Consider the following 21,617-nt stretch of genomic DNA (forward strand, 5'->3'; position numbering starts at 1 on the left):
ACTAAACCCTAGCCACCATTTCTTTTTTATTTGGGCCGGGCTAAACCGAGTCCAACGGATCGGATCACTTAATTCTTTTTTTCTTTTCTTCACCTCTTCTTGAAAATATTTCGAAATTCAATTGTGTTAAAAATTTAAACCCATGCTAACAACAACAAAAAAAAGTATTGAAACCGATTTTATGGTTTTACAATTATTGTAATATGGTTTCTCAAAAAAAAAATTATTTTAATAACCAATAAAGAGTAATAGAAACTCGTATAAGGTATATTTTGATGTTTTTCAGCACATTAAAATACCTTTAAGTAACTTGAATGGTTCAATAGGGGTCATCCTAATTTTTAAGCTAATGTTTTCGTTTCAAATCTTTTATATTTTCTTGTTTGTTTTGTGTATCTATCTTAATATTTTTATTTACTTACACTCATTTATTGAATATGTTGTTATTTAACAACCAAAATTTAATACCATAGAGCAGAGCCAGTGTATGCATAGTATCATGCAGTTAGTTTGTTACTAGTTTCAAGCTTAAAGAGATTTTGACATTTTTTTATTTATTTTTTGAGAAACAAACACACACACACACACAAGGGAGATTTTGACATGCATACACACAATTTGGTTAATGCAAGAAAAATTAAGGATTTTTAACAATCATGCCCCAACTGTGTATATTGTCCGCCTTTGGATTCCATGAATTACAAGACCCTTTACCAATTATAGAGAACCAAAAGGGGGTCTTGTAATCCATGAAATCTCACATCGCCTACAGAATCACAGGGGGATGTGCTTATAAGGAGTGGCCTCCCTTTAATGTGTAAAGACTTTTTTCTCCAAATGTCGTGTGCTTTGAAGAGAACAAAACTATGAGAAGTATGAGCCCCAAAGCGGACAATATCTACACAGTTGAGGCAAGATCGTTACAATCACTTAATTCTTCAATGAGGAGAAGTAAGATAAAATTTAGTATCACAACTTTTTTGCCTAATTGTGATGTGGTAGTGTGAGTGGTGGAGAAAAGCCAAAATTGTGATGTGGTGGCATGAGTCGTGGAGAAAAAAAATTATGGGGTTCATGTATAAGTGATAAGTAACCATTCAAAATCTGTCACATTAGAATTGTGGCAAAAAATTGTAAAATAAAATGTGGTACAAAAACCACTCGAGAAGAAAAGTTCAAGTCCCTCTTCCCACTTTAAAAAGAAAAAGAAAAGGAATAAAACCAAATGGTTTGAATTAAGCTTTTAAGCAATATGAATTTATTTATTTATTAATATATATTTCTTGGCATCCAGTCCTGTTGAATCTAAACTGGCCAACCAGCCGAATCCATGGGCTTGTTTGGTAGCCTTGTTTGAGCAACATTTTTCTGTGTTTAAACAGCCAAACAGGTGGGCCCCACGTTGAATTCTTTGTTTGGTACGTGAGTCTGAACTAGCAAGGTTTGAGTTGTCTTCAAGAGGTGTTTGAGCAAGTGTTCCACATGAGTTGAATTCTGTTCAAGCTTGTTTAAGTGTGTGTTTCATTGTGCTCTAGGCCCACGTGTATAATCATACCGTCTCTTCTCTCCCACACGCCAGTGCATTGTGGTCTCTCTGCAACGGCTCTCCCACGCATCACACCAGCAAGGATCTTGAAGCTTTTCTCCTCTCCCTCTCGCACATAAGTCGCATCACCATTAATCTCACACACCCTCCTCACCTCTCCCACACCCTCCATTAATCTCACACACCCACCCAATCCATCATAACTCGTCCTAATGGCCTTCTGATCTCCTTCATAAACATTGTTTCGAACCCCCAAAATCAAAGCCCTAATTCGGACTGAAAAATCACCCTAAATCATACAGCTTGATCACCGCCCCAATCACCATATTTACTTGCACAACCCAGTCACACCCTTGATCACTAAGATTTGTTGGATTTTGTCAAACCCACAGGCTTTATCTCAAATCACCTTTAATTGCCCTTCACCCCGCGTCTGGCATTACATATGGAGCTCGCAGACACTACTTCGTCCTCCTCAGTCATTCCACCATTTTCATCATCCTCCTCCAACGTAGTTCCTGCACCTAAGGTAAGTGTTTAATGTTTCTGTTAAATTCAAAAATAGTATGTTTACCGTTACTGAAATTTGTTCTTGGTTGTTGTTCATTGTTGCTTGTTGCTCTTGATGTTGGACACGTTTTTCCTCCATGCCCTTCTAACTATTCATATATGTATAATTTCTAAAATGGGCTTCCTAAAGCTAATAAAGGTCTAAACTAGTTACTTGCTTCCTTGCAATTAATTTTTAATTGTGGTTCTAGATTTGGTTTTTTTTTCCCATGCTGTATGTAACTTGTCTGCAAAAGAATGTCTTCAAAATATACCTGTAATAACTGCTTTGAGTTAATCTTCACTCTATGTTGCTCTAGATGTATCACTTTCTTTTATATATAACTCTACAACTTGTTTGGTACAGTTTTCTGTTCAAACGACCATTTTACCATTGTGCAGTTACTGGGTTAAACCATAAGGTTAGGTTCAAGTTGAGAAATCATAAAACTAATTAGGAAAACAAAAACCTGAATTTACTACGCAACCATGTACAATCTCTCAAGCCTACTATCCATGTTAGTGGATATTTAGGGCTTAAGTGTGTATGTCCTATTAGATGGCAAACCCATCCAATGCTGAGGATTTGAATTTATGACCTACACCATTAGAAAAGCAGTTCATTGATATTTTGTTGGAAAAAGAAGCTAAAGGGAACATGCCTAATGGGAAAATGAAGAAAAAAAATTGGTCATTTGTCACAGATGAGTTTAACTGACGAATTAGAAAATACTATAGCCTCCTGCAATTAACCCAAAAATTTCAACAGTTAAAGGGGAGATACCGTACATTTTCCCAACTAATTGGTAGAACCGGAATGGGATGGGATCCTGTTACCAACACTGTTACAGGCAATGACGCAGCGTGGTCACATGCAATGGCGGTGAGTGTTATACATTTAATTAATTTCCAAGCCATTCATTTTGTAAATTCTTCATGTAAACAATCTCATTTATACCAGTGTCTCTCATCCCATGTATACCACATCTTGTCTCTTTCTAGTTGAACCTTAGGTACAAGGAATTTCGTTAAAAAAAAAAGCTGGACCACTATGAGTTGCTAGGATAGCTCTTCCACACGGGCATGACAACCGAATTTTTACAAATAACCTCTACCCAACCAGCCCCTAACAGTGACGAGGAGGGAGAATTGGATGCCGCTTTCCTCGCATAAGGAGTACATGTCAATGTTGAACCCAATAGTCCAGATGATGTGGACGAGCTTTCCCCCTAGATATGGGGCAATGCAGCAACCCAAAAAGGAAGCAGCCAGCTCACTCTGACACCTCAACCAGGAAGAAGAGGAAAGTAGAGTCCCTTGACAGAGCCACTGATGCTATCATGGAGTTCATGGAGATGTCAAGGAAAAGGCGTAGTAATAAGGAAAGCAAAACTTGAAAAATTATAGAATTTGCACAATGTTTATAAAGGAGATCAGAAGGCCGTTGGGACGAGTTATGATGGATTAGGTGGGTGTGTGAGATTAATGGAAGGTGTGGGAGAGGTGAGGAGGGTGTGTGAGATTAATGGTGATGCGACTTACATGTGAGAGGGAGAGGAGAAAAGCTTCAAGATCCTTGCTGGAGTGACGCATGGGAGAGCCGTTGCAGAGAGACCACAATGCATTGACGCGTGGGAGAGAAGAGGCGGTATGATTATACACGTGGGCCCATAGCACAGTGAAACACACACTCAAACAAGATTGAACAGAACTCAACTCATGTGGAACACTTGCTCAAACACCTTTTGAAGACAACTCAAACCTTGCTAGTTCAAACTCACGTACAGCGTGGGGCACACCTGTTTAGCTGTTTACACATAGAAAAACATTGCTTAAACAGGGCTACCAAACATGCCTTATATGTTTTTGCTTAATCTAAGAATTTTACTACTAATGGGTTGGCCCAAAAGTTTTACCACTCAAGATGGGCTCATTGGCCCCTAGGCCTACATTTCCAATGGCCACTGATTAGTTCGCTTTCCAACTAAGCGTATTACAAATGTGTTTGATTTTAAAATGGCCTGCAATGGTTACAATAGTTTAGAGCAAACTATTTTCCTTTTGTTTAAATGATCTTAGGACTCTCTTTTTCTTTTTTTTTCTTTTTTCTTTTTTTTTTTTCTTTTTTGGTTCTCTTCTATTTTTTTTTTTTTTAATTAACAGTAAATGATCTTTCTATTAGGACCTACATAAGATTGTGTTTGAAATTTAGAATACAGAATCACATACAACAATTCATAGAAATTAGAGCACTCATTATATTAAGAATTTCAAAATATGTGGTAGAATCAAGAGTTTTGTAGTTCAATTGGCATTTATCCCCACCCATATTCCCAAAACGTGGCACTCTACTCTCTACCCTTATTCCTATTCTCACCTACTTCCACCATTCATTCTCCTTTTTCTCTTATGTTACTTTACTTTCCTTTATCTCCATCTTATACTGTTCACTTTCTCCTTTGTTTCAACTCAAACTTTCTAGCTATGAACTATGAATCATCAATTGATAGGAAGAAAAAAGATCTACTTCAATTTTTTTTTTTTACTTTTTGATATGTATTTGTCTCGCTTTTGCAAACATGTAGGTATCATTGTTGTGGGTTTGTTTTGGTTAAATTTTGTAAACTCTCTATCTCTCTTTTTTCTCATAAACCTTAGAACAGAAAAACTAGGTCTATTGGGATGTTTTGTTTTTTCATTTGGGTTCAATTGAACCTTCTATCAAGTTAAAAAAGATTATAAGAAATTAGGATCATCTGATCCTGAATGATCATATTGTTCCTACCAAAAGTCCTTGAAAGATTTCGATAATTTTGGACAGGTGGAATCATAAGTTCGTATGATCTAGATTAAGATTTTGACAATCATACATTATCATCTCTAATAACCAGTAAAGAGTAATAAAAACTCATATAAAATATACTTTGATATTTTTCAGCACATTAAAATGCCTTATGAAACTCTAATAATTCAATAGGGATCATCCTCATTTTTAAGCCAATGTTTTCATTTCAAATCTTATATTTTCTTGTCTGTTTTTGTATATCTATCTTAACAATTTCATTTACTTACACTCATTTTTTGAATATGTTATTACTTAACAATCAACATTAAGTTCCATAGAGCATAGCCAATGCATAGTTTCATGTATTTAGTTTGTTATTAGTTTCAAGCTTAAAGAAATGAGAAGGATTGCAGTTAGTTAATGCCTAGAGTAAAATTTTAGTATATCACATAAATGACCTTTTTTGAGAAACTCACATAAAGGACCTAATTGCAAATAAAATACATGTATGATGTATTACTGAATGCAAGGATTGTCTGCACTTAGCTAATGCAAGGAAGATTAAGGATTTTTTTTACCATGAGATTTTGACATGCATACACACAATAAGAAGATTAAGAAAAACATTACACGTATTTCTACACACTTTTTCACCCACACATAGTTTTAAAAAAAATTAAAAACTGTTATTTAAATACACGTACTAAACGGGCCTTGAAAGTCTTGAAATATAATGGTATCACTTAATTCTTCAATGAGAAGTAAAGTTCTAGTCCTTCCTCCCACTTAAAAAAAGAAAAGAAAAAAAGAGAATAAGAATAAGCTCAAATGGCTTGAATTGAGCTTTTAAGCAACAATCTGGATTTTATTTATTTTTAATATACATTCCTTGGCATCCAGTTCTGTTGAATCTGATTTCATTTACTATTGATGGGTTGGCCCAAAAGTTTTAGCATTCAAGATGGACTCATTGATCACTAGGCCAGAATTTCCAATGACCAACGATTAGCTTGCTTTCCAATTAAAGCTTATTACGAAAGCGCTTGATTTTAAAACGGCCCGCAATGGTTACAATTTACAACAGTTTAGATCTTCCTCTCCTCCTCCTCTTCTTCTTCTTCTTTTTTTAATTTTTTTTTAATTTTTAATTTTTTTTAGTAAATGGTATTTCTTTCAGGACCTACATAAAATTGTGTTCGAAATTTAGAATACTGAATCACATAGAACAATTCATAATTTACCAAATTAGAGCATCCATTAGATTAACAATTTTGAAATATGTAGTAGGATCAAGGATTTTGTAACTCAATTGGCATCTATTGACATTTTCAATGAAGACGTTTGTGGTTTAAATTCTTTCACCCCAATTATAACTATTAATTATCAAAATAAAATAAATATGTGACATGAAATAATATATGGGTTCTAGGAAATGGCCTAATGTATTTGCATGATGGGAAGCAAATTTTTTTTTTTTTTTTTTCTCTTCGAGATAGACCAGAGTGTTAGAGATATATTAGACATATTAGCCCAATATAATAAGCTTAAACCCACCTATTATATGTGCAAGACAAGTCTCCCATTTGTACTAGTAGTTTAGGGTTTAGTTTGCTATATATTCTTATGTTATAATTTATTGTATATAATACAGTTTCGTACTAAACTTTTACATGATAAAAATATAGCCCTTAAAACAAGGCTGAATCACATAAACAGATGGAAGTCTAAGTAAATTCTCATGTAAGAACATTCGCATCCGCCTTCATGTGAATTTAGCCAAATTTAGTCTTTGACTGAGCTGCGAATGCTCCGACATTGTAGGGCTATTGATGACTATTGTTGCTATTTATTCCACCACCTCTATAAGCTATAGCTATGTTATTTCGGTGCTTCCCATCTAAATTAAGTTGAACCAAACGACCGGTGATTATACAAAAATGTTACATGCCATACTTTTCTTTTGTGTTCAATATGTTGAATGAATGAATAAGATTTTGCTGCATCAAAAAAAAAAAATTCATCTTCTATTTCTTTATGTTAGTATATAATTAAGTACTAAATTTTTTATTGACAGCTCATTGGTAAGATTGTCATGGATGATGCATAGAAATTTGCTTAGAACATGCATGCTTTGACTGCCAATGTGTAATTTGCTTTTCCATCCACATCAATCGATCTTAGTTGTGTTCCATTAATATTCTGCTCTGCCGGCCCGTTGAAGAAGTAGAAGAATAAGAATATATGTCTGTACGCGGAATTCGGTGCTCTTCTTGACTTGAGTTCTCCTTCTTTTAAGCAGAGACCATTTTTAAAGAATCATTCTTAATTATTTGAATGTTTTTATATACTATTAAAAAATGGTTTTTTTTTAGTAATTTTTTTTAAGAATAATTGATAATTAGCACAACAAAGGGACTAAGGTTTTGAATCATTCCTCTATATATATATATATAAATAAATAAATAAATAAAACCCTCGAATAATGATTTTTTTAAGAGATAATTACAATATGTTGCTAATTTACAGCTCGAAACTTTTTCCTCTAGTTCCCCAAGCACTTTGAGCATGAGGATGTGCCAATTTAGTTATAAGGCATTTGCCAATGATTCTTTAAATATAGAACAACATAGTATACCACTGAATGTGTTTAGATACCACTTATTTTGCTGAAACTAAAAAATTATTGTTAAAAATACTGTAGATAAATGTAAAAGTTAGTTGAAATAGTACAATGAAGCATATAAATAGTGCAAAAAATATAGTGAGGTCTATGAATAGTAGCAAAAATAAGTTAAATAGTGAAATAATTTTAATTTTTCATTTCAATCCAACTACACACTGGATTATAAAAATCTTTAATAGAGAGCTAATTAATAACTTAAGAAATTTGGTTGAGCTCAAAATTGATAATTGGATAATCATCAGAAAATGAAGATCTTACCACCAATACAGGAAGATGAGAAAACATACCCTATTTTGGCTGAGTGGGTTCCAAAGCTAGTGGGACCCATTAGCTGTGAGTGTGAGTAATTACACAAGCGAAACATGATGTATTATCTCATAGGAACAATTTATCCATGTACAACTTCCAAGAAATTTCCAACGACATGCCCATTTGCCATGTTGGTAATTTGGGGTCAATGTCCTAGTCCTAGGCCAAGGCCAAATTTAATTCTATTCAGTAAGTCTATTGCTAGGTACAAATTATTATTAGACTAGTGGTCATAACTCATAAGTTTGTTGTGGTATCTTCTTTTTGTGGGATTTGGTTAATAATGCATGGTATATATAGTTCGTTAATATCATCAATTAGGCGGTTGCATATATATATGTCGAAATCCAACACAGTTGTATATATTATTATACTACAAAATCATTGTCAAATCAAGTTTTTTTATTTTTTATTTTTTTTTATAGGAATTAGGATCACTGTCAAATCAAGTTAACCGCGTTTTACTTGCACACATATTATGATAGTAACCATCGCTATTTTTTATATATAAGAAAATCATAAGTTTTGTTTTACTTGCACACATATTATGATAGTAACCATCGCTATTTTTTATATATAAGAAAATCATAAGTTTATTGAAACGAAAATAAAAACAGATTTAATTATGTATGGATTTTCCTTAATTCAAGTTGCATATGAATTAATGTTCTTGGCATACTAAGTCAAAATATAAGCTGAGCAATTGCCCTGTTTCTTTACATAAAAAAATTATACCCTTCTAAATTCATACAGCTTCTAGTGAATTCCTTCAATAATGTTGGCAATAACAAAATGGAGGTTCACTAGACCCTATCAAAGCAAAATTACAATATGTGAGTCACTCTCCACAACCACACCGCTGCTATTTAATTTGTGTTTAAAAAACTGATACTAGTAAGAAATTGACTTTAGTAACAATAAATTAATAATAATATTGTTAACTTTATTTGTGATGGAGATAAAACCTCGAATTTACGAGGCACTTGCACCCTAACATATATATTTACAAAACTGCAAACTTGCACGCACAGGCTTAGTGAAGTTTTAAAGAAATTATATATGTAATTTCCTATATCATTGAAAGTTGAGGCTATGTTTGGTAACCGTTTTTGTTTTCTATTTTCAATTTTTTTTTTTTGGAATATAAAGAAAAAAAAATTTATTGTATTTTTTAAATAAAAAACATGTTTGGTTAGTTAAAATTAAAAAGATAGTTTTTTAAAGAAAAAAGAAAAAATACTAAAATATATTGTTACTAAGGATTTGAACTCTAATACTAACTCATTAAATGAGACAGATTCATTAAATTAAATACGTGTTTTCATTGATTTTTGAAAATTAGAAATTGAAAACAGCATTTTGTATGTTTTCAGTTTCCTTCACAAATTGAGTTTTGAGAACAGTTTTTATTTTCTGTCCATTTTGGGTTGCCAAACAAGCTTTTTAGTCTCAAAAATAGAAAATTATTTTTGAAAACAAAAAATATGAAGAAAAAACAGTTACCAAACATACCTTAGTTTTTTATTTTTATTTTTCATGAATGAAAATGGGAATAGGGGCTACTTGAGTTAGCGTCTAACATTTGGGCGTGACTATAGTGACACTTTACCCACTGGACCCGAGCCTGCAAGCGCAGGGAATTTGGATGAGTCATAGTTATACACCTAGCTCTATCGAGAACGCTAATGAACATGACTATAGAACATGAAATTATTTCTCAGGCACTTTTTATTGCAGGATTCAAACTCGAGACCTCCACCTCCCAAACCCTTAAGACTAATTAACCCTCAAGACTAAACTAATTAGTCCATAGCTGCTGTATCATAGTCAATTTTGTAAAGCTACCACCCTCACATAGCAATAGTGCCAATTAATTTAGATATTAGCTCACATTATTAGAAACTGAATCAAACGATTATTTATTTATTTTTTTGTCTACTAACACATTACCAGATTTTGGAGTCCACGGTTGAAACCCCCCTCCCCAGTTATTGAATGATAATTTTTAAAAAAAAAAAAAAAAATTGCAAACCCATCAAATTCTTAGGAATTAATATTATAAAAATGATTTTATTTTTAAGTACATGGAAAGCAATATAATCATATATATATATATATATATATATCTATATATATCGTGAGTTGTGAGGCGTAGTAATGGGGTTGGAACTTGGAAGAGGTCAAACAAATAATATATGCATGTGAGAAGCCAGGATGTTTCTAATATCTCATTCTCATCTCATGCATATATATTAGCTGTTTCCAATTCCTTACGTTGTATACCTAATAATGTCAACCTTTCTTGGGTATAAAGTCAAACTTTCTAGTTAAATATCCAATCTTTCTCATATTCAACTTTTAAACAGCGGTGATTAGACAAATAATATTACCATTTATTTTTCTATATTGCACTTTGCACGAAACAAGGGAGTCAATTTCACAAATTTCTTTCCTGTACCCAGTGAGTTGTGAGGCGTAGTAATGGGGTTGGAACTTGGAAGAGGTCAAACAAATAATATATGCATGTGAGAAGCCAGGATGTTTCTAATATCTCATTCTCATCTCATGCATATATATTAGCTGTTTCCAATTCCTTACGTTGTATACCTAATAATGTCAACCTTTCTTGGGTGTAAAGTCAAACTTTCTAGTTAAATATCCAATCTTTCTCATATTCAACTTTTAAACAGCGGTGATTAGACAAATAATATTACCATTTATTTTTCTATATTGCACTTTGCACGAAACAAGGGAGTCAATTTCACAAATTTCTTTCCTGTACCCAAAAAAAGAGAAAAAAAAGAAAAAGATTCATCTCTATTTTTTACTAATTAATGTTTGTGTACGTACGTAGTTACATATCACACCATGGATGCTAAATAATAATAATAATAGGTAAACCTAAGAGGAACTTAAATTAGAATTTTAATTTTGCGTCGTGTGTTGTAAATTATTTATTCTCAAAGAGTTTTATTTCTTAATTTCAAATGTGGGATCACATCATAAATATTTATCCAAGTGAATTATTAAGTACAAAAACCAAAGAGTCTAGAATAAATGAATCGTAAAAAAAAAATGCTTCACAATAAAAAATAAAAAATAAAATAGACAATTTACATTTTATACCTAATAATATCTTTACAAATTTTTTTTAGAGAGTTAACAAAATATAAAAATGACTATCAATAATATTTCAATTATATATATAGGAATTATATTATGTATCTTATTATATATTTTTAAGTATATTCATGCATATGTATAAGGTTACAAGCTAGTTTTAGTGAATAGTAGAGTAACGGAGTTGTTCTTCCATGGAATAAAGGGACGGAATAGATTATATAAATATAGGAGCGAAACAATCAATTTTTTAATATTGTAAGAGATCAAAGAATTTTCAAATAAACTAGTACTATCATTTTTTGTTCCAAAAGCAACTATAGGAATGAATGAAATCCCAACTATCTTTGAGTACTATTCATAGATAGAATATCAATATAATATTTTCGCGTAGAAAGATTTGTTTAGATGAATCCCTACCCCCTAGCTTTGCTAGTGATTTTAAGTTACTAGTATATACTATATACATGAGTACTGGATAAAATGCTAAGGACAATTATTGGTTTACATTTACTGTTCATGTAAGTTTTATATATTTGCATGAATAGTGTACAATATTATACACATTAATTAGTTTAGTTTATAATGTAAATATTGCCCAAAACAATGGAATGTGTTAAAGTCATATTTTTAATGTAACTGGCATATCCTATGACAAAACACACTTGTGGGGCCAGTTATATAAGGTGGTATTGGTAAGTTTGCAGGGAATGGGCTTGTGGCCCAATGGCCCAATCAGAGGACAGCAATCCGTCTGAGGATGATTTAATAAAAACATGATACGACTAATATAAGAAGGAGAGCCAAGGATTGCACATGAGAATCCAAAATGTGTCCGAGGATAAGATTCATCTCGGAACGATAGTCTGAGGTGGATGTAACTATCTGATTACCCTAGGTAGTCCATAAGGTTGAATTATAATTGAGAAACGGATATGGGATAGTTCAGGCAATAAATATCTTCTGACGTTGCTACCTCCACATTAAATGCTTCCTAACTAACTCTCTGGCCGCATTAATATGGAGGTGATATTTGAACAGTGATCAATCAGCCTTATAATGGCTGGTTTAGGATTTTAGAGAGGGGGGGATGGGGTAGAAAGGAGTTCCCATGATAGAACCTACACGTGTACGGCGAAAACAAGGGGAGGAGCGTAGTATATAACATAAAGAGGAACAACATTGTAAGGAGGATGAGAAAAAAAAAGGAACCAGAGAAAGAGAGGCTTTTTCCTATCATTTAGAGCTAGTTCTTTCACCCACTCTCTAAAAATTTATTGTTTGGGCTTGTTGGACCGTTTTTCCTTTTGATTTCAGAAAGCTTTTCCAAATTGAGTCCCTACAACACTTTATTTGTATTTGAATAGATCTAAGTGGGTTTAAAATAATCATTTCAAGTGGTTATTTATTTATTTATTGAAGACATGTAAATTTCTCAAGAAACAATATAAGAAAAGTTGAAATAGGTGTGGGTTCAAGTGCCTGCGACAAGTGGTTTCTTCATGGGAAGTACGCCTTGGCCTAGGGTGGACTGGGTAGAGGATATAAATAAATCACTATCTAGATTAGGGCCAGGAACCATATGTATAATGCCCTTGTGGAAGGATTGATCTTTACTAGAGTATGTGTCCAGAGTTTAGGTATGGGGATGGGAATGTCTTAGGCACCCAACCCCACCCAACTCGTAAGTTAGTCTCCACTCATTGTGTTCTAAATCCTAATTTCATTAAAGGGTTTTCTAATATGCTAATCAACATAGCATCCCAAAACCTTGACATTCATCTATCGCATATATCCAAGGGCAGCAAGTATATCACAAGGCAGTAACATCAAACATCATTGAATGCATATCCAAACAAAATAAGACATCAACGCATCATGGAATCAACCAAGCATCTTTATCAACCCTATCATATTCATCAATCAAATTAAATGCATGTTCATGTGATTATGCATGACTAACCTCACTTATCTCACTGCATTACACACCTATGCATAAATGCACATCCATGTTCATATGCATGTTCATGTTATTCATCCAAGGCACAAACCCTAATCATTCATCTAATAATTCAAGCAAGTGAACATGTTATCATACTAACCTAATGACCTAAACATGTGAAACTAAACCAACAAAAACTAAAATATGAATAAAAAAAAAATCGAAGAAACTTGAATATGGATTTCTAGGCATGAGTATGTGTGTGCATACATAGGGAGTGCATGCGCATCCAATGTGTATGTGTGCGCATCCCATGTGTATGTGTACGCATGCTTAAAGCATGCACACACATACACATCCAGAAACACAAAACAGATGAATTAAAATAGGAAATCCAGCAACCTATCATGCTTCTTATATGAACGCGAAATAAACCTAGACTAATAATAGGTATATCAAAGCATCAAAACATAAGAACAAACAAACAAACAAACAAACAAATAAAAATGAAAGAGACAAAGTTAGACCTTTACCTTAAACTTAGAACTCTTTAGAGCTTTAATTTGACCGTTCCCCTTAGTCAATCTAATCAAGAACAAAACCAAGAAGGTTGGTAAGTTTAAAACTCAAAGGCCAAGACCAAAATAGGTCCCAAACAAGTAAACTTTAACTTGAGGATGTTTAAGTGTAAACATTCCCTCTTTAATTCACTATTTTCTAGTGAATTCGGTGTATATTCTCCATACTTTGTAAAAGAGTCTTTGAGAGCTTTTTATAGTGATCATAGAAGAGTGTAAGGTAGCTCCTAAACGATGTAGGATTCACTCTACACAAATTTATGTCCAAAAACTTTCCTTGCAGATATTCTAAAACCCTAGATGCGTACGCATACTTGGGACATGTGTGTGCATGCTTTGTGTATGTGTACGCATGCTTAGGGTTTTCTGTGCACATTTTGTTTTTACCAAATCATCCTTCAAGTCAAATTTTTACAAGATTGGGCCCGTTAAGTGTTTGGCTAATTAGAAAAATAGAAAGGAAAGAATAAGAAAATAGAGAAAGGAAAAGGAAAACAGAATTGAGAATTGCTAGTTACTTCGAGGGTAACTACCTCCAAGTATAAAGAGAGAGGAAGAAAGACTGAATTAGACTAAGGAAGTTGATGTAATTCCATTCTTGCCCTTTCTCATAACGTTCCACTTCTTTATACAAGGCTAAAGTCTTCCCTCCAAAACTAACAACTAACTAACTAAAGACACTCATAGAGAATCTCATATTGAGATACACGTTTTTTGTGAAGCTATTATGATTTTGTGCGCTATAGGGTTTTGTTACCAAGTTGCTTTCAAATTTACAAGCGTGGATTGAAAAACTTTGCATTCAACAACAACAATCAAGTTGTTGTGCAGTTAGACACGAATTGGAGATTCGTGCAAAGAAGAAGTCCTTACAAAACCAAGTCTAATTGGAGATTAGTGTAAGGGTTCAACTGTAGGTTGGTATTTTGAGATAGGCCCAGTAGTGGTAAGATTCCTTATACTTGTAATCGTTTTGTCTTGATTAGTGGATTATTAGGAGTGGTGACTTGAAATTCACCTGGTAGAGTTTTTTGCCTTGTAAAGGTTTTCTCTATTAGTCAATAAATCACTGTGTCAATTTAATTTCCACTGCACTCTAGTTAAGATTGATGATTTGTTCGTGCATCCATTGCATATAATTTGAATAATTAATTATCTTGGGTAATTGAATTAATTAACCAGGATTAATCTTTAAGCCATCAGAATGTAATAACTTTCCAAATGGTAAATCTCCGACTCTTTCAATGAAGTCCATGCACACTTGGGTTCCAAGAAAAAACTCTATTAAGTGCAAGAAACTTTTTGATAAATGCTTTATGCATTCTTGGACCTACAAATTACAAATGTAAGACACAATGATTTGAAATAAGACTAAAATAGATTGATAGAAGGCATTGAAAGTGTAATAATATCCAAAAGATTTGTTGAAATTTGGAGTCCGTTTGGGAACAATTTATTCAGTTGAAACTGAAAACTTTTTGCTAAAAGTATAGATAAAAAAAAAAAAATAGCTGAATAGTACAGTAAAACCCATAAATAATACAAAAAAGAAACTAAAAACTAAATAAACCGAAGCAAAATAAACTCATCACAAACTCATGATTGGAAGCATGAAATTACTATCTAGAGTTAGGTACCAAAACACAATAGCAAAAGGTAGAACCATAGAAGCATAAAATGTGCTCAATTGGAATTGGGGTCGTGACATGATTGTATTTGGATAAAGCTTGCAATCATAGACGCGCTTTATTAGTCTTTCTCTTAAACTCTGAACAAGAGCTGTTTCACTTCACCACATGGACAGCTGTTATATTATCATATATATAAAGGTCGTGCACTTTCATGGTAAAGTCCAATTTGCTTACAAAATGTTCAATATACAAAAAAATAGCATACTAGTCAGGTTTTTAAAATATGAATAAGTCATGCTGCAATTTTTTATAGTCAAGTTTTCACCTGTTAATTGTAATTCTCTCATGTAATGATCTTTAACATACTAAATAAACCGAAAAAAACTGTTTATTGTTAAATCCGTAAAATAAATAAACTATATCAATCAATTTTAAACATATAATAACCATTTTTGTATCTAAAACACTAGTGTTTAATAACTTGAAAACAGTATCAAATAATGAAGTTTATTATCCAATTATTTCTAGATTTTATTATTTATTCATTTATGAAAAATAATAAATTATTAAATAATTAATTTGAGCTCTTGACACTTTTGAAATGTAGTATTTTGAATTTTTAAAAACACTGATAAAATTAGAAAATTTTATTTCGATTTATTTAATAAAGTTTGCCAAATGAAAGAGAATATATATACACACACATACATAAAAACTACATACATAATTACGACAAAAATTATAAAATATGGGGTGGAGATTTTTTGGTGGGCCCCCAACTCCCCTCCCTCTCCCTCAACACTTAGCTCTGTCATTACGGTTTGTGATATAACTTTACCAATGACCGTTGACAGTTTTTTGCGATCACTAATATATTTTTTTTTTGAACATAGATCACTAATATTTTGTATTTTGTCTGTTCAACCTAGTAAATATTCAATGTGAGATTTAGAGTCTGTTTGGATATAATTTATTTTGTTGAAAATTGAAAACTGAAAATACTGTAACAAAATAATTTTTAAATGTGTAAATAGTGCCGTGAGACTCATTTTTAATGAAAAAATTATTGAAAAGTGGCGTTTGTAGGTCCTGTAAACAGTGCACGGGACTTGCTTATGTGGCTAAAAATGAGTTGAAAAGTCAAATAGTGCGGTTACTGTTCATAAACAGTAACTGCATCTTTAATTTTGCTTAGCTAAACACGTGCCAAAAAAAAAAAAAAAAGAGTAAAACATGCATTTGCGCAAAATGTGAAACATGAACTTGGATCCAAACCCACAATTAGCATGTCTTGAACATGTCACACTTAATTCAAGCCATACATTATTGGAGTTCTTGATATTCCAAATAGTCCTGTCTAACCTTGAGCCTATAGCACTACAGTGGTTTGATTGGCTAGCCCCGCACAGTGTTTTCTAAGACAATATCTAGATCAGCAAGTTACCATAGGAAAAAAAGGTCTAGATTTGTGTTACTGTTTGTTATCTAAATGTTGAAACCTGAAAGTAATATATAGCTCCCTTCCTTATTATAATATGTCGGCTAGCAAGATATGCCACATCCTATACAATTCTTTATCAAATATATTATGAGCTGCATCAGACTATATATTATAACCTGATTTTGTACCTATATTAGTATATTATATGATAAAATAAAATTAAAAGAGTTGAATTTCAAACTCTAATCATCGTGGATGAGAGAGAGAGAGATAGAGACCCCTATCAATATCATAGACAATATTTAAAAGGTGCAAAAGAAAACCAAGAAAATACTATCTATAGACTATAGGGCCAGAAAACAAGCATCCTAAAGAATAGCTGTACATTAAATAAAAAAACACAGAAAGTAGACGAATATGAAGTCAGCTCTGCTGTGGCGTGCACAGTGCACTGCACAGCAAACACAATATATAGCCCCAAATCGAAATTAAAGGCGCCTCCCTTTTGCTAATTCTATACCTTTCAATATTTTTTTGTTGCTTGGCTTTGCTTCCTCACTCACTCACACCTAGAACCTCTTTTTCCAACCCCCAACGCTTTCACAAACTTTACCTTACAACTTGATAATTACTTGTCCCCAACTGCAAACAAATCCAAACCCAATACACCCTTTAACTTGTAGCATTATTTTCTTCTTCAACTCCTATCTCTCTCTCTCTCTCTCTTTTTCTCTAAGTACTTGTGTTCTTGTTCCTCTCTCTCTATTGCCAGCCATCTCTTTGTTTTAGTTCACACTTTATAATATGAAGTGGAGGCCACTGCTACTCTCACCCCTCCTCTTCATCTTCTTGGTTTCCATTAGTACTGTTTTCCATGGTTTGGTTTTGTCTCACACAATTCCCGAGGAGCGTGATCATCAGCATTCAAATAAGATGAGGCTGGAGTTAATACACAGGCACAGTCCTCAACTCATTGGTAAACTAGTGCATGAAGCAAGCAACAACAACATGCCTAAAAGTCAGCAAGAACGCATTTTGCAACTTGTGCTCCGTGACACAACTCGTCACCGCATGATCTCCCACAAACGTGGTCAATATGGCCCAAACTCGAGGAGAAAAAACTGGGAATTCAATACCTCCATTGAAATGCCAATGCATTCAGGTGCTGATTATGGAGCTGGTGAGTACTTTGTGCAAGTCAGAGTTGGAAAGCCAGCACAGAAGTTTATGTTGATTGCAGATACTGGGAGTGACTTGACTTGGGTGTATTGTAGTACCAGAAACACCCACAAACGCAGACAAGGAAATCATCGCAGGGTGTTTCATGCAGATCGCTCTTCTTCCTTTGAAACTATACCTTGCTTGTCTAATATGTGTAAGGTTCAGCTTGCAGATCTCTTTTCACTCACTACCTGCCCCACACCAATCACCCCTTGTGCCTATGATTTCAGGTTGGTTCTCTTACTCTTTCCTATATCTGCATTCTTATTCTTCTTCTTCTTAATTGCCTGTTGTTGACTCAGTCATTAGCATTCATTACACGGTTTAGATTTATTTCCTGAACCAGTAACTGACAAAGTGTCGTATTATTTAAAATTTTAAATGACTCTAAATTGTATAAACTTTTATATTTGTAACATTTAATTTTTTTGTTTACATGGTTCATATAATCAGCTTATACTAAAGGGTAATCACCCATATGTAATTATTAACAATTTGCAGCAAATGTTGCTAACAGTAATCAAATGTTGACTTGCTTTGTTTTCAAATTGGAAAAGATTTTTTTTTTTTTTTTTTAAAGGGAAACAAATTCAGTGGACAGAGTATGGGGGTGATTGGGATTCCAGCGATGAAGGAAAAACCCAACCAAAAGTGGTTGGAATAAATATGTCCCTTTTTAGGAACACAGGTCAAATTCAGTGGTAAAGGCCAGCCTAAAATAGTTGGAACTTGTCTTTATTGATGTGAGTTGAGTTTTAGTTGTGTTCCATTAATATAGACCGATATCGGTTTAGCTGGGTTGGCAGAGCGATGGGTTTTCCTAGTTATGGTCATTTTAAGAAATCATTGTCACTATCATGATCACGGACCCTTTTCTTATGTCTAAATGGACACTAGTAACAAATATATGTTTGTCTAATCCATTTCCGAAGAGGGTATTAACCATTTAAAGTATCTCATGCATTAGATATATGTCCCATACAGTATACACTCTCGAATAAGACACATATATTTTGTTGGAGTAATTCTTAAATACTTTCGGAGCACGGAGAAGGGTACTTCCTCTTCTCACATTCATGGTAGGGTTCACTCATTAAATTCATAGTGAGGTCCACTTTGAATGTAAAAGGAGATACTTCGGAACTACTTAAGAATTTTCCATTTTGTTATATGATATAATTAATGCACAATCACAAACACTGTCGATAGGGCTAATTTGACCTACCGGTGAAGTTAGCACTTCTCTTACCTATAACTTACACAAGATTTAAATGGCAGTTATTGCTAGTAGGTAAGCTTCTAATGAGCCCGACATATTTGTTGCTGCTCGTACTATAGTCCAAAACTTGTAGGCTTGAACAAGAACGTGTATTGACTTTCCCTGCCTAACAAGTTGCATTTTATAAGTTTATAACCTTTCTTTTTCACATCCTTATTTTACCAATGTTTAATTTGTATACTAATCTTATGCATCCTTATTAGTTACATTGATGGATCGGCTGCGTTGGGCATCTTCGCCGATGACACCATAACAGTAGGCCTAACAAATGGTAGAAAGATGATGCTAGATAATGTGTTAGTTGGGTGCACAGAGTCTACTCAAGGTGCTGCATTCAAGGGGGCTGATGGTGTATTGGGGTTAGGCTACGGCAAGTTCAGTTTTGCAACAAAAGCTGCCGAAAAGTTTGGTGGCAAATTTTCGTATTGCCTAGTTGATCACTTAAGCCCCATGAATATCTCAAACTATCTCATTTTTGGTGGCACTAGAAATGAGCATTCATTGTTGGGTAATGTGAGATACACCAAGCTCCTCCTCAATGTGATACCTTCATCCTATGCTATAAATGTAAAGGGCATTTCCATTGGGGATGTGATGTTGAGAATACCATTTGAAGTGTGGGATGCAAATGTTGGTGGTGGAACAATCCTTGATTCAGGCACAAGCCTTACAATTCTAGCAGAGCCAGCTTACAAGCCTGTCATGAATGCATTGGGGATGTCACTATCAAAGTACAAAAGATTGTTATCGGACATAAAACCATTTGAGTATTGCTTCAATTCAACAGGATTTGATCAGTCATTAGTGCCAAGATTAGTGTTTCATTTTGCAGATGGAGCTCGATTTGAGCCACTAGTGAAGAGCTACATTATTGATGTAGCTCCTCAAACAAAGTGTCTTGGATTTCTGTCAGTGAGATGGCCTGGTACTTCTATTATTGGCAATATCATGCAACAAAACCATTTATGGGAATTTGACTTGGTGCGTAGTGTAGTGGGTTTTGCACCCTCTAGTTGCACTTGCACCTAGTTCTCTTTTCCTCCATTCTTGTGTATGATCGTGTAACTTGAATTCAAAGCATTAATACTTTTTCTAATTTCTTTAGCTTGAGCAATGAAAGACATTACCAAAACCTTGCATCACCTCAATTACGTTTTTTTTACCCTTACAACAAATAGGAAAGGGGATTTGAACTAGGATTAACTCAATACAATTTGAAGCATAAGACAATCTTTAAATAGGGTATTTTTAATATTTAATTAATAATTGTGTGTCTCAATACGATATTTATATGCTAGCTTCTCGCTTTTTAAGATACAAAATTACTAATTAAGTTTTTGTATTGTAGTTTTTCTAACATCTCATTTCAAATGATAATATGGCTTGTTTAATTGATCTAAAGTAGGATTTTATCAATTTTAATTTTAATTTTTTAAAAAAATACATATAATTTAATAAAATAAGATGAAATCTATTTTTTTGTTAAAAAGTGTTCAACTTTACTTTGGACAAGGTGCTCCATGGTGAATGAAAAATGGAATATAGTTTTCATTTTTAATGTTGGTGGAGAGAGAGAGAGAGAGGAGAGAGCAGTCGGCTGTGTGAGTGATTGAGTAAATAATACCACAAATTGAAGCGTCAAACTGTTAGGAGTTTTTTATTTAAACTACTTACGCTTTTGATTGCGTTAAATTTTATTAGCTAGTTCATTTTTAATTTTTAATTTTATTTTTATTAAAAAAAAAATCTATCATACATCCACAATTTGGAACTTTTTTTTTTTTTTTTTTTTATATTGAGGCCTTAGGCCAAGGCTTAAGTAGCCTAGGCCTTGGGCCCCCCTTGATTTGAACACTTTTTTTTGGAGATACCCAAACGAGTTACAAAGCTTCTAACTATCCGCTCAACTATTTGATACTTCAATCTTGTCATTTTTTTTTTTTTTTGAGAGTATAATTACTTGATAAGGAGATGAGACTAAGATAATTAAACATGATGAGTGTACTCAAAGGAAAAAAAAATCACTATCCGAACTACTTTTTAGATTTAGAGAATCCAAGTTCAAGAAATTTCCGTGGGGTTGCAGTGTTCATTGCGGGTACATGAATGTATTTGGAAGTAATCTAGTGCACTCCAAGGCTAACACACACACCGGGTTAGTGTGAAAGCAATCAATATTCAATAACAAAAACAACAAAACCTGGTTTCTTGTGCGTGCAATCTAAAAGACACTCTCTTTATCAATCATCTTCATCACTTATAAGATCCTATCATTTAGCAACGTCTAATCTACTCAAATAATTCACCTAAAAGTTTTAAGAAAAAAGAAAAAGAAAAAAAGGAATAGATGGATAAGGTTTTCCTTGTTAGTCGAGATGTATGAGTTGTGTACTCAAAAGGAAAATTTTGCTAAAATAATAGCCAAATAAGCGATTTCATTTTATACCAACACTTATTATTGGCTATTGAAAAATTGGGAGTCTATTGTACCATTAAGATTTCATTTCTTCTTATCAAAAAAAAAAAAAAAAAA

At 33.3% G+C, this 21,617-nt stretch overlaps 1 protein-coding gene across 1 annotated transcript; it reads left to right on the forward strand.

Annotated features, from left to right (window-relative positions):
• The first annotated feature begins 16,962 nt into the window (after window positions 1-16,962).
• On the forward strand, window positions 16,963-20,180 carry LOC112009981 (aspartic proteinase NANA, chloroplast). The gene is made up of 2 exons (XM_024042341.2): window positions 16,963-18,035; window positions 19,288-20,180. Exons 1-2 carry the CDS (start codon window positions 17,389-17,391, stop codon window positions 20,111-20,113), a joined length of 1,473 nt encoding a protein of 490 aa, XP_023898109.1. The 5' UTR covers window positions 16,963-17,388; the 3' UTR covers window positions 20,114-20,180.
• Window positions 20,181-21,617: the final 1,437 nt, after the last annotated feature.

Source organism: Quercus suber, unplaced genomic scaffold (assembly GCF_002906115.3).
Source record: "Quercus suber isolate HL8 unplaced genomic scaffold, Cork oak 2.0 scaffold_85, whole genome shotgun sequence".
NCBI classification, from domain to species: domain Eukaryota; kingdom Viridiplantae; phylum Streptophyta; class Magnoliopsida; order Fagales; family Fagaceae; genus Quercus; species Quercus suber.

What these genes read in the sequence shown, in the direction of transcription:
- LOC112009981 (XM_024042341.2), top strand. Translation starts at nt 17,389, where the DNA reads ATGAAGTGGAGGCCACTGCTACTCTCACCCCTCCTCTTCATCTTCTTG. An exon ending in CCTTGTGCCTATGATTTCAG is followed by an intron (nt 18,036 to 19,287) that starts GTTGGTTCTCTT and finishes CATCCTTATTAG; the next exon opens with TTACATTGATGGATCGGCTG.